This window comes from Ahaetulla prasina, chromosome 6 (assembly GCF_028640845.1).
Source record: "Ahaetulla prasina isolate Xishuangbanna chromosome 6, ASM2864084v1, whole genome shotgun sequence".
NCBI classification, from domain to species: Eukaryota; Metazoa; Chordata; class Lepidosauria; order Squamata; family Colubridae; genus Ahaetulla; species Ahaetulla prasina.
The window spans coordinates 2,617,584-2,632,024 of record NC_080544.1 but is presented as its reverse complement, the minus strand read 5'-3'; the positions used below and the strand labels follow the sequence as shown (position 1 = coordinate 2,632,024).

Genomic DNA, 14,441 nt, shown 5'->3' with positions numbered 1-14,441 from the left:
GGCAAATAAGTGCTAGATGGAAAGAAGATCAAAAATTGGTATAATGCAAAGGAGGAAAATTTAATAAAGCAAATTAGAAATCAGACCCAGGAGCATATAAAGAGATTGTATAATGTGTTGCTTGAAATAGATTCGAAAAGGATTTGGTAAAGGATTGTATGATAAAATGGGCACAGAATATTCAGGAACCAATAATGTTGGAAACATGGGAGAAAATTTGGGTTAGAAATGTTAAGTTTACACAAGCACAGAATTTAAGGAAAATTTTTATAAGATGTTTTATAGATGGCATTTAGATCCCAAAAATTATCATGTATGTATCCTAATATCCAAGCGAAATGTTGGAGGTGTGATTGTGATGATGCTACATATTTTCATATTTGGTGGACTTGCAAGAAAATTAAGGTCTTTTGGATAAGAATTTGGTGGATTATTCAAAATGTACTGAAGAAGAAGATAAAGTTCCTGCCACAATTTTTCCTTTTGGGAATTATAATGGATTGTACAGGGATTGAGACTAAATTGATTTTGAACTTAATAACAGCAGCAAGACTGTTGATTGGACAATACTGGAAGAAGAAGAGATACCTACAATAGAAGAATGGATATTGAAAGTTATTAACTTGGCTGAGATGGCTAAAATCTCAGCGTTTTTAAAAGACAATACGCAGGAAAGATATTTAATTGAATGGAAAAAATGGATTGATTATCTACAAAACAGATATCAGATTAAGAAATATCAGATTGCCTTTGAATAATTAGAAAGTTATTTTATGTAATGGGGAGGGGGTTGGGAGACGAAAAGCTTTGGATGTGGTTATTTGGATTGGACTTTACCTTGTGATTGACCCGGAAGCCGGGGTGGGGAGGAGGGATGTTTTGTTTTTTTTTTTTTTTGGGAGGGAGGGGGAAAAAAGGGGGAAAATGTTTTTGTTTTTTTTAAAACTCTTTCAATAAAAAAAAAAAAAAAAAAAAAAAAAATGAAAAAAAATACATAGACAATGATTTATTTTAAAATAAGTCACCATGCCCTTCAACATGAGATTCAGATTTGGTTTTTTACAAGAATTATTTACATATGCAAAACAGGTTATTTCTTTTAAATAGTGTAACATTTAATTAGGTGTGCAAACCTCTTACAAAGGTTTATTTGTGTCACTTGAAGGTAGTTGAAGAACCATTTGGATTCTGGCCTTTTTAAGACCAGTGGCACCAACCACTCTACTCAGTATGCTCACTATTATGCTCACAGTATGCTCACTCAATATGCTCACTATTTCTTGTTTTGCTAATTTTGATCAGCTAAGACAGAGAGGAGTTTTAAAAGTTTCTGTTACATCAATTTTAATCAATTTTTCTCTGTTTCATAAACTGAAAAGGAGCTGCATGCTGAGGCCAGATGAAGGCTAGAAATGTTATTTCTGAAATAGCCTAAAATTGGCAAAGAGATATCGCTACTCCCAGGGACATCCTTCATTTTCAGGCACACCAAGAAAACAGAAAAGAAAACTTAAAATCCCCAGGAAAGCATAGACTAGGGGTCTCCAAACTTGGCACCTTTAAGCCTGAAGGACTTCAGCTTTGCTGGCTGGGGAATTCTGGGAGTTGAAGTCCTTCAGGATTAAAGGTGCCAAGGTTGGAGACTCCTGGCATAGACAATTACTTTACAAGCTCAGCCTGTGGAAAGAGGTCACCTGCCTCACAGGCCATTACTCCAAATACCTTCTCCAGGAGCTCATCAGAGCAAAGTCGATCTTTCTCACTGCCGAAAACTCCTAGCTCTTATAGGCGAATAATCCCACACAGCCCATAAAAACAACTTTCTGACAAGATTAAAGGCCCTGGGGCTTTAGAGTGACATTCATTTTAGAATTACTTACCAACTACTGCACATTTATATGTCATAAGAGAAGCTAAAGCTTTTACTTCATCAACACTCACTTCCATGCTGTAACGAATACCTGTTTAAAAGAAACATGAATGTTAGCGACTGATGCATTGGGTTGCCTGTCGGTAAGAAATCAGCCACGAGCACAAAAAGGAAGGAGCACAACTATATTTTTTTAAAAAGGCAATTTACCGGGGAGACCAAATACAACACAATCTATTTTGCCCAATCTTTTGGTGATTAAAAAAAAGCCAAATTTTTAACTAATTCTATCAGCTGTCATATTTGCAAATCCACAAAGTGAATCATTTTGTTCAAGGACTGAACTATCATCTTCACATCTGGTTTTAAGGAGGAATCCAACCCAACTACAGACCTAGGTCCCAACTTCGTTCCCATAATTCTGCAAATACTTTTTATTAAGCTCATTTTTCAACACTGTATATGGTGTTCTTGGTCTGAAAAATCCAACGGTGAGCAAACCAGCACTAACAGGCAGCTATTATGCAATATTTGAAGTAATAAGCAGAACATTGACAGAACAATATATATATATATATATATATATATATATATATATATATATATATATATATATATATATATATATATATATATATACACACACACACACACACACACACACAGTGGGGTTTAAGGAGACTATCACTGAATGAAGAAATCATTTCAATGAAAAAAACTGTCAAATGTTTTGAACAGAGAGTAATAAAATCAAGGAGACAACCCAGGGGTGGGATTCAGCCGGTTCGGGAAAACAGGATGCCAATTTTACATTTGGTTCGCTGAACCAGTAGTTGCAAGGACAGGCTGGCCCTGCTCACCCCACCCCTCCCCTCCCTGGAGTCTCCACATGGCCCGTTTTGGATGCCAGGTAAGTGCAGCGCCCGCACAGAGGCTCTGGGAAGACAAAAAACAGGCCTCCTGAAAGTTCAGAAATAGGCCCGTTTCTGGCTCAATGAAAACCTCCGGAGCTTAGACAGGGCGCGAAAACGCCCCCCACACCATGGTGCAGGACACCGAGTAGGCCACGCCCACCATGGCCATGCCCACCCAGCAACTAGGCAAAGAACCAATTGCTCAATTTTTGAATCCCACCCCTTGGACTAGAAATAAGGAGAAATTTCCTGACAATGAGAAAAATCAATTAACGGAATAGTTGCTCCAGAAGTTGTGGGTGTTCCTTCAGTGGAGATTTGCAAGATGAGATTGGACAGCCATTTGTTTGGAATAGTCTCCTGCTTGAGCAGAACCAGAAGGCCTCTTCCAATGTCTCTTTGAACTCTTGTTATTCTATATTCATAAATGATTTAGTGCTTGTTCAGCAAGACTTAAAACTCCATACCATTCATAATTGTTAGTGGTTTCCATTGACTGATCTAAAACACGTGTCAGGCTAAAAAGTCCACAATACCCTGGATTCAACTCCTAAAATATAAAAAGGTAAAGGTTTCCTCTTTCTGGTCATGTCCGACTCAGGGGGATGGTGCTCCTCTCAGTTTCTTAGCCGAGGGAGCCAGCATTGTCCAAAGATATTTCCGTGATCATGTGGCCAGCATGACTATATGCTGAGCACATAGAACCTATTACCTTCCCACTCAAAGTGGTGCCTATTTATCTACTTGCATTTTGCATGCTTTTGAACTGCTGGATGAGCAGGAGCTGGAGCAAGGAATGGGAGCTCATCCCATCGTGCAGCACTCAGATCTTTAACCCAGGCTGTCAGCTTCAGCGCCTATAACCGCTTAGCCATCGTGCCCCCTTTGGCTAAAATATAAAACTTACCAATACAGGTGTAGGATTTCTCTGGTATACACAAACTCTGTGTTATCTGGTCAATCAAGTGTTTACTTTTATGAAAGAGAGATAAATTACTTTTTAATGCCCACAGTGAACAACTTCATTTTGCAAAGTCTGCTGTACAGGAAGCGATCGCTTCCTCATTTCAGCTGTCTGGAAGCACATTAATCTGAGGCAGCCTATTTCATGCTGTCTTATTTAGTGTTACCTAACCTTCCATAACTAAGCAAGGAGCAAGTTCACAGCCACTCTCATTACGCTCTTCTTTTAATTATTAAAATTTACCAAGTTGGAGCCACAAAGCATTTAAACATAGCATTGCAAATGCTACCAACCCCTTAAAAGCAATGACAGGTCACTGAACTCTTGACAACATAATGGAAGTCTCCCATTAACTAGAAAGAGAAAATGAATGTGCTTCGTTTGATAGGATTATAAATTTTATGGCTATTAAGAAATTGTTCTTGAATGTAATGGAGACTTTGATTATGCACAAGGGGAAAAAAGACACGTTAAGAGAATATATTATCAAAATAGTATCTGGGAATAAATAGGAACAACTTCAAAAACAAAGCTAATAACTGCACCTAACTTATGCTCATGCATCTTTTACTCTGCCTTAAATCTGGAAAACTGTTTCACAATCACTCAAGCTGATGTTACCTATTATAATTGCAAAAAGAAATATCTGCAAGTAAACAACCAAGCTCAGAGAGTACCAAGAACTCCACAGCTCAACTCTGAGCTACATTTATTCTCTTCCATTGCCAAGTATTTCATTTCAAGGCTAAGGTATTGTTAAGATTCAGTGCATCTTCCTGATCAAATTTATTGCAATTAGACTTGTCTCCAGAAGTTGTGGTTGCTTCATTATTGGAGGTTTTTGTCTGAAATGGAATAGGGCAGGGGTGTCAAAGTTGATTTCATTGAGCATGAGGGTTGTGTTTGATCTCGGGGTGGGTGGGTAGCTCAAAGTCACTCGTGTCAGGGGCACCTCTGACAACCCAAGCACTCTGCCAGCAGAAACGGGCTCCTGAGCTCCATTTTCAGCTGCAACAGCCTCCTGCAAGCTTCTGCCAGCAAAAATGGAGCTCGGGAAGGCTGTGTTCTTTGCTGTTTCCAGGGTGGCCCTAGCGGCCAGATCTGGCCCCCAGGCCTTGAGATTGACACCCCTGGAATAGGGTTTCCTGCTTCAGCAGGGGGTTAGATTAGAAGACTTCCAGGGTCCCTTTCAATTCTGTTATTCTGTTCTTTTGTGCCTTTTACTCCAAGAGATGGAATAAAGCAGACATTAGAAATGCGAGAAAAACTGCACCAAAGTTAGCAGTATTCTGCCGCAACCAAGGCTAAGCTTCACTTTGTCTAAATGCTCAGGCGATTCGCCTTTCTGTTATAAAAGCCTCCTACTACAAAATGACTCACAGCTATGGTTAAACTTTCCACTGGAACTGGCACAAGATGTTGTTTGTTAAGGATTTTCTTTTCCTCCGGCACACCCGAAAAAGAAAGTTAACCAACTAAGATATCACAGTCCGCAAAAAACAGATTCATCTCCTTTGTACTGAAGCAGCAATGAAAAATCACCAAGGAATCCTGAAAAAATGTTCAATTTGTGAGCTTTTAACTCCCTTTCTGGAAGAGACTTCTAGGTAAAACTGAACTGACACGCACAATTTAGCAACTGCTTAACACACTGCAATAATTTTGTAAGTGGTGAATACAATACCGTTTGTGAATAGTGATACAAAAACATGGTGAAGCAAGGATCTTACCTATCAGTATTAGGAATAAATCCAAACAATTTGGTAGTAAAGTAGCTAAACCCAGATGCCTTAAATAAAGCTCATATGATGGAATATTTTATAGCAAAAAACGGAGCCATCTTCAGGGGATCAGTGACCCCATAAACCACAGGGCTTCAAGATATTCCCGGAAAATCCTTACTCCTCTGCCAGAAAATGACAACAGATGTGTTTTCTTGCCAAATTACTAGATATTTTTAAGTGAGGCTGTTCCTGAAAGATAAGACACCCAGATCCTTGAGTTTGGGATGGAGAAAGGGAAGTGATGAAGCAGAACCAAAACTGAAAGCCATCACGCATTGCATAGACTCCCTTTTCTTTACACAGGCTGGGTTTAGGTTTAACAAAACAGCTTTTGGACATTTTGATTTTTTAGCAAAACACAGTAACTGGGAAGCAAGCCCTAGTTCGTTTGTTTATGCACTTACTCAAGAGGAAAAGACAGTCACCATTAAGAAGCTAATAGGGATTTTAAAAATTAAGGATGCTTGCAAATGACAGAGATGAGCTAAAACAACCATTATAATCGGGCTTAAGTAGTAGTTGATCCAGAGGTACAAAGACAAAGACAAAACATCAACAGGACTATTTATTCAACGTGACTGTTTCTACAGGAACAATGGTCTCTTTTGAGATTGGGTATCTCTGTTAAGAGTCTGGATAAAGCACAGAGATTAACATATGTTGCTCCGTTACTAGAAGGTCATTCCTGTTTCCTGTACCTTGTTAGGATACTTTTAGTTCTCTGGACAGCTGTCCATATGATGAATAGGAGCAGCTGTAGTTTCTTCTGAAGCACAACCTCTAAGCACATGATCATACAGGCAAATTAACACCAGTGTACTCTTTACTGTATTATGATTGATTGTGAATTGTTTGCATGGTTTTCCTTACAGTGGGGGGGGGGGGGAAACAGCCTTTAAAAAAACCTAAATTCCAGCAAAGAAGTCCAAGACCCATACACACCTTACCAAAATTAGGACTGAGTATTTTTAATCTATGCATGATGCTGCTACTGTTTCTTTCCATTACTGAAAATGTGGGGTTTTTTCAATTTTTAGGAAATATTTAGGAAGTAAAACTGCTTCTATTATTTAATTTAATGGCATATTTAAAGATGCTCTTAGAAATCACAACGTGCAGGGTTTGGATAACTACAGCCGTTTAAAAATGAAATCCAAAAATTCAGCGAAGCATAGTAAGATGTATAAGGTACCTAACTAGTCCAGTTGACTTTGAATACAGATTGAAAGTATTTCTCAGGTGATGAAACAGCCCTGAGCAGTTTCTAAAAGCACTGCAAAAAAACCAATCTTGGGATTTTGGGCAAATATATCTGCTCCGAAACAGCCAGGCTTACATCATAAAAACATTAAAATCATCAACTGTAAATATGCCAAATAAAATCATTGATACATATGAGAATGAGAATTTACAAAAAGCAAAAAGCAGTTTACTTTTTATCCTACATTTTCATTTTTAATACTTGTTCTGGATAAATGTAAAATGCCATACCAGATTTTATTTACTATGGTTTAAAGCAGTGGTTACCAACTGGTGGTCCATGGACCACTGGTGGTCTATGAGAAAATTTTGGTGGTCCACAGAAAAAATTTCATTTTTTATATTGCACTAAATACTATTTATCTTTTAAAAAAATCTATATTACTGGTCACGGGATTTAAAATTATGAATTTAGTGGTCCCTGAAGTCCAAAAGGTTGGTGACTCCTGGTTTAAAGAACAAGTATCTGAATTTTCAAAAAATTAGGCTATAATTTATTATCAACAAACACTGAATAAAGTTTGTAAATAGATTCCTGCTTCTTGAAGTAATTTACAAGACATCCTTCCAAAAGTCAGAAAGTATGGTAGTCAAGAATTCCCGACTAGAAATCTCAACTTTGTTCAAGGTTTTTCAACACTACAACATGTACCACTTCTAAAGACAGGGATGATGCATGGACCAGCAATTCAAATTACCGGTAGTTCAATACCCCAATTGAACTACAATTAAAAGACCTCCAAAGGGTCAAGCTTTAAACTTTATTACAGATGATCAGGCTTTAAAACATAGTAATTTGTTTTACAATTTTACCTGTCAAGAAATAATTCAACAATACCCCAAATATACCAAAATCCAAAGGATGAGAGATTGTTATATTACAGGGGTCTCACTATTGTCAAACCCATGGACTATACCAAAAACTGCTAGTGTTGCTTCTGTTACTTACACATTATGTAAAAAAGGGATAATATATTTTGGTGTGAAGTTTTAATGTTACAGAGAAGGAAGACTACCTTATCCCAATTTGCAATTATCAACAAGCCTTATTAAAAAGACAAATAGCATAAAGCAATTAACAAATTAAATATAGAAAAAGGGAGGGTGTGAAGTCCCAAATGTGCTTGTTCAAGACGGAACTGGACTTGAAACTTCCTGGATGAGAAGCAAAACATCTTCAAAGAAAAAAACAAAAAGTCCAGTTGCCTCTTGAAAAAGCACCTTTGGGACAACCATGACCTGGATGACTGAGAATCTCCACATGGAGGGTGTTACGGAAACAAAAAGAAAATTGGAGCAAATCCACAAAAAGCAAGTGGATGTAGGAAATGACCAGGCTGAATTTGAGGGAAGGGGAGTCCAACAGGTCATTAGTCTCAAGTTCCTTCCCGCCCACAATAGATCTAAGTCCAGTCCACCTTGAATTCCTCTGACTGTTATCTGCTGCATATTTGCTTTGACCATTAATAGTTCAGATACTTGTAGAGAGCTTAAGCTTGCAATAAATTTTTAAACCCATTTGAACTGCCCGGATCTTTTGATTTCCCTATCACTTGACAGTGGGTCTATTTTACACTTGGATTATTTGTGTCTTCTAAACATCTCCACCTAGCCCAAAAGCAGCAATGTCCATAGGCATGTCATATCCATGTTATGAATCTGCTATCTTTCCCAACGTTCCCCCCTTCATAGAAAACATTCGTAAGCAAATGCTTTGGCAGCCTTGAGAGCGGTATGGGAGAGTAATTAAGTTCACCACACTAACATGCAAAGTATCTGCAGGGTTCTTGGAAGCTGCTGTTATTTACCAGCACTGGGGAACTCATAGAAGCCAGTCCAATTTACTGGAGCTCCTCAAGCAAGACTTTTTCTTTTTGGTTACAAGGATTTGGAGATCAATACTAAATGGGTTTTGGTTGCCTACATAGGTTGGGAAAAAATACTGTGGTTCTTGAGAGAATGACACTGGGACGTAGAACTTTGTCAGCAACTTTGAAAAGATTGTATTATGTGGCGATAGTTATTTCAAGATTATTGCTACAACAGAGAACACCAAGAAACCAATCTGGATGGCAGAAACTGCAAGAAAATATTGCATTTGTCTTGGGTGATTCTGAAATTATCTTCACTCTATGTAGACATTAAAGAACAAAATATCTGAATCAAAGCAAATGATTTTTTTTAGTGTCCTTCGGTGGCCACAATGGAAATTTTAAACCTTGTATCCAAACTAATACGGACAGGCTGAACTGGGACCACCCATATTTGAAGAATTCCAAGAGACCTTATTTCCCAGCCGTATAAACTTCACATCTGAAATCTTCCACAGAAGTTCTTTCTTTTGTAAACCTCATGATCAAATAAAACATATGCTGATATAAACCCTGAGTGTTCTACCTACTAAGTCACTCTCTGAAGATCAAGCAACTGGACAAAAACATAGCATCCAAAATACAGATTTCCAGTAATTAATTGGCCTTTGGGCAACTGAGTGTCTTTCAAACCTATAGAATGGCAGGCTTCTGCAAACTCCACAGAAAACTTTATTTTTCTCGTGAAACTCAAACAAGAATGAACTATGGACTGCAGTAAATTGTCAGAACTTGCAGAAAGCTTGTTTATCACACAGGGGACTAAAGCAGAGAAGAAAAGGGGGGAACTCCTCTCCTCCAGAGGATAGGTATGTCTCCATTATATAAAAATGTACCTTTCTAACCTTTGATGCAGGTTTTCTTATCTAAAGAATCAGGTAAGACTCTGGGGAAAGGATGTTTTGCAATTCTTACTGTTCTGGCCAGTTTTGTGCTTAACCAATCAACAACTGCTGGATACATTACATATGAACAATTCAATGAGTGCACAAAAAGATAAACAAATGTATTTTCCAATTCATTTTAACTGCAACCTTCACAGTACATCTAGTGCTTCTGACACTGAATTAGGATTGGGACAAACTCTCAGCCACACAAACCCAGTACATGCCGAATCCCTTAACTCTTTCTCAATGCAAACTTACAGAGCTTTTTTGGGGAGAATTGGAGGAAGATACTTTTGAATTCTTAAGAAAACTTAGGATGCAGATCTAACATGGGTGTGATGAATCACACAATATCCAAAGATGTTCTCTGTAGCCTGCAGGGGTAAATGCTGCCAACTCTCAGCTTACTTTTGCCTCCTTTAAGGGTGGGGTGGTTCAAACAAAGAGCAGTGCTACACCCCTTTTCCGTTGCAATAATGCCCATGGGAACCACACAGCATACAAGGCAATCTTGTTGCCACTGTGTAGCACACCGGTCTTTTTATTTACTGTTTAGTCACACAAACAGCTAAACTACCAAAGGAGCCATTCTGTTTCAAGTCTTTAATTTCCCCTCTTATCCCAGGGTATATCCTAGTACGAAGCAACTAAGGAAAAATGCTATAAGGTTCTTTGATAGCCAGTTCATTCTTAAAGTGACTTCTATACTCAAGGTCCATTATATGTCTTGTTCTTCTGCTGAAGAGGAGTACGCAAGTGTTTAAAAAGGTTAACTAGGATAATGTAAACAGTGATCCTAGGAAATGTATCTATGCAAGAAGCAGGAAAGAGCTTTGAAACCAATTGGATCAGCTGTTACTTCCATCTTGAAAAATCACAAAAACAAACTTGAAAGTTTTTCTTTATACAGTAAGCAAACCAGAAAAGTCACAAATGCAGATCACTCCCAACTGTCTGCACTCGCACACATCTTCCCATAACTGAAAATTTCATGTCAATAACAGGACCCTGTACTATTTTGCAAGAGAAAAAAAGAATTTATTAGAAGGCCCTGCCAAGCAAAAGTTGGAAGGAATCTGCCATTGATGCGAGCTGTTAATTATTTCAGCAGGACCATCTTTTGGAAGAGATTTTTCCACTTGTAATCTGCAGTTAACGTATCACACCATTTACACACCTTGGCACAGCTAAAAATGGGAGATGCCATCAGAATGGGAAGGTAAATAAAAAAGAGAACCAGTCTTTGCAAGCTGCACTCAACATTAAAAAACAAATAATCAGTTTCACTAGCCAGTTTTAAGGAGGGGGGGGAGAAACCACAGCCAGATTCCCAAAAGAAGGAAAATCACTTCCAACAATGTTAAGAACCAGGACAATACTCTATATTCCACAGTAACAATCGAATTCTACTGTCCTTGTCCATATGAGAATATATATATATACAACAATATATATAAAAAAGACAAAGACATTATAGGACACTGCACACCAGAACAATTAGACACAAGGACAGTTTCCCCCCCCCATGCCATCACTCTGCTTAACTAATTCTTACAAACACAGTCAAATAATTTACTAAGACTGTATTACTATTATTCTTCTCTTCCTTACTAGTATCTCTCTCTTCCCACTTATTACTATAACCATGTTGCTTGTATCTTTCAATTATATTGTTTTTGTTTCCTAGTACGATTTGATAGCTTACTAGTAACCTTGACTATCACTAAGTGTTGTATCTTTTCCCTATGTTCACTGAGAACACATACACCAAAGACAAATTCCTTGTGTCCAATCACACTTGGCCAATAAATTCTATTGAACAATCTATCTATCCATATACATATATATACACACATATATATACACACACATATATACACACATATATACACACACACCTCAATCACACTGCAGCAAAATGACAATAGAGAACCATATCGATATAAGACTTTTTTTTAACGTTTGTGGGGCTATTTGCACATTAGCAAACCGATTGCTCTCCAAGAGACAGGATAAATAAAATCAATTTTAACGCCCGAGCAAAAAAAAAAAAGCACAACACACATACAACTTGTGCATTTGTGTCAGGCTGGACCCTAAAGGAGAGGGATAAGGGGGAAGCGCCCATTCCTTTCTCGTAAGCCACACAAGACGGCCAGGGCCGGAAGGAGCCCCAGAGATGGGGAAGGAAATCTCCTCCTATGGAAAACTAACACCCGTGTTTATATTTCAGAGAAGCGGCGACGCCCCAAAAGACAGACCCGCGTCGGGGAAGCCTTGCCGCGGAAGGGCCCCGGATCCTTTCCCGGGGGGGGGGGAACGGGGGAGAGGCGGGGCTGCTGCGTTTCTGCCCGCCTCCTTCCTTCCTTCCAGACGCGTGTCAGCGAGTGCACGTGTGAAGGGCGCCCGCTCACCTCCCTTGCAGGGCGTGCGGTGCTGGCTGTGCTGGGCGCGGTAGCCCTCCACCACCTCCCACTCGCCGTTGTCGCGCTTGATGGGGAAGGAGACGCTGAGCACGTGGTTGCAGGGCTTGATGATGCGGAGGATGCCGCGCACGCGGTGCCGCTTGTCCTCGGCGCTCTCGCGGGTGCGAAGCCCGGATACCAGCTGGTCCTCCACGATGCTGGCGCCGCGGTCGAAGAAGCCTTCCACCATGCGGAAGAAGTTCGGGTCGTCCTCGGAGGCCTCGTCGCGGCTCACCGCCTGGCTGTAGCCACGGCGGGACTCCCCGGGCACCACCAGCTGCAAGGCCGAGGCCGCGCAGGGCTCCGCGCACGGAGAGGCCGAGGAGGCGGAGGCGGCGGCGGCGCGGGCGGGCGCCAGCAACTCTCCCAAGCGGCGATACATGATGGCGGCGCTCCTGAGGCGGCGACGGGGACGCCCGGCCGGGCCGCCGCCGCTGCCTTTAAAGGGAGACCCGCAGGGGCGGGCGGGAGCGCGCCCCCGCCCCGACGCCCGCTGCGCACGCGCGGGACGCGGCGCCGCCACGGCAACGCGCCGGAAGGACCGCCCACGTGGCGCGGCGCGGCTCGCCGTTGGCCCCCCGCTCGCCCCGCCCCCCGTTTCCGCGGCGGGGGGCGGGACGACACGACCGAGTAAGATGGCGGCGCCTGCGGTGGGTGTGTAGAGCGTGAGTCTATTCATTGGGTGTGTGTAAACACGGCATTTTTTAAATATATAAATTTTTAAATATATAAATATACAGATATTTAAAATATATTATATTCAGTGTGGATTAAAACACTTGTCAGCCCGTTGCAAAGGGTCAAGTTTACTTGGAATAGTTTACATCAGGGGTCTCCAACTTTGGCCACTTTAAGGCTGGTGGACTTCAACTCCCAGAATCCCCCAGCCAGCAAAGCAAAGCAAAATACGAAAAAATAAAATAAAAAGCAAAGCTGGCTGGGGAATTCTGGGAGTTGAAGTCCACCAGCCTTAAAGTTGCCAAGGTTGGAGACCCCTGGTTTACATTCTGCAAGGATATGTTTCATCTAATCAGAGAACAACATCTGCCTATCCCAGATCCTTGGGAAGGACTCAGTAGTGGATAAAATCAGGTCTGAACATCTGGCTGTCAATAATAATAATAATAATAATAATAATAATAATAATAATAATAATAATAATAATAATAATAATAATAATAATAATAATAATAATATTATAATCTAGGACACTGGCAGCAACCTGTATCAACCATTAGCACCAGTCAATCATATTTGTGATGCATATAATAATATGCATAATAATATAATTTTGACTGAGTTTCATGTTTAATGAATAAAGTATATAATAATAATGTGATACCCATTGTCATTAGGGAACTTGGTACCATGTCCAAGAATTTTACAAAATACATAAAGAAATTGAAGCTTCCTGCAATAATACCAGTGGAACTGCAAAAACTGCGCTACTCAGAACATCGTACATTTTAAGAAGGTACTTGGTCACTACCTAGGATGCTGGCAGCAACCCGCATCAACCATCAGTGCCAGTCAATAATATTTGTGATATATTTTTAAATGTTCAGTTGACTGAGTTTAATGAAATAATAATAATAATAATAATAATTATTATTATTATTTAATTGGCACTGACAGAATTCCCATCAGTCAATTGTAAAAGGCAGCTTTATTTGGAACAGTTTGCATCCTTTATCACCATCAAACTTTCACATCTGCCTATCCCAGTTCCTTGGGAAGGAAGGACTGGATAAGTGGACAAAATTGCTGAATCCAGCCTAAACATCTGGCTGACTGATGAACCAATGGTAATACTGTCATTGGCAAATTCACCATTAGTCAGTTGCAAAAGGCAGCTTTACTTGGAACTGCTTACAACCTGTGATGATACTTTTAACACTATCAAATAACACCTGCCCATCACCTGCCTTGGAAAAGATTTGCTAGGTGGACAACAAGGCCAAATCCAGCCTAAACATCTGACTAACCATAATAATATTGTGTTTCAAATTTACCATCAATCAATTGCAAAAGAGAGCTTTACTAGAACAGCTTACATTCTGCAACAACACCTTTAATAACTTCTGCCTATCCTGGGTCCTTAGGACCCAGGGCATACTAGGTGGATAAAAATGCCAAATCCAGTCTAAACATCTGGCTGAGTGTCCAGTGAACCATAATGATATTAACTGTAAAAAAGTCAATTGCAGAAGTGAATTACAAAACTTGGAACAGCTTAGATCCTGTAACAACACCTTTAATATTATTAAGCATCAATGTCTGCCTATCCCAGGTCCTAGGGAAGGACTCAACAGAGAGATAAAAATGCCAGATCCAGTCTGAACATCTGGGTGACCTGCCATAATGTTGTCATTCCTGTCCCATTGTGAAATGAAAGGGTTTCTTGGATGCAACGGTGCAAGCGAAGC

The 14,441-nt window shown here is 40.0% G+C and overlaps 2 protein-coding genes across 9 annotated transcripts in view; one reads left to right on the top strand and one right to left on the bottom strand.

Annotated features, from left to right (window-relative positions):
* GLUD1 (glutamate dehydrogenase 1) overlaps window positions 1–12,516 on the bottom strand; it is a 37,372-nt gene extending 24,856 nt beyond the window's left edge. Inside the window, exons 1-2 of one of the 2 annotated variants that reach the window (XM_058187188.1) lie at window positions 11,965–12,516; window positions 1,881–1,961 (exon numbers count right to left, since the gene is read on the bottom strand). In XM_058187188.1, the coding sequence (XP_058043171.1) occupies window positions 1,881–1,961; window positions 11,965–12,397 (514 nt within the window). In that variant the 5' untranslated portion in view covers window positions 12,398–12,516. The remainder of the gene's footprint in view (window positions 1–1,880; window positions 1,962–11,964) is intronic. The other variant, XM_058187189.1, reaches the window with a different exon arrangement.
* Window positions 12,517–12,540: 24 nt separating this feature from the next.
* The window catches only part of SHLD2 (shieldin complex subunit 2), a 60,176-nt gene continuing 58,275 nt past the window's right edge, over window positions 12,541–14,441 (top strand). For 4 of the 7 annotated variants that reach the window (XM_058187187.1, XM_058187186.1, XM_058187178.1 and 1 more), the window contains exon 1: window positions 12,545–12,680. The gene's annotated coding sequence lies outside the window, so the exon portion shown is untranslated. Of the gene's footprint in view, window positions 12,700–14,441 lie in introns of all 7 variants that reach the window. The other 3 variants (XM_058187184.1, XM_058187182.1, XM_058187179.1) reach the window with 3 other exon arrangements.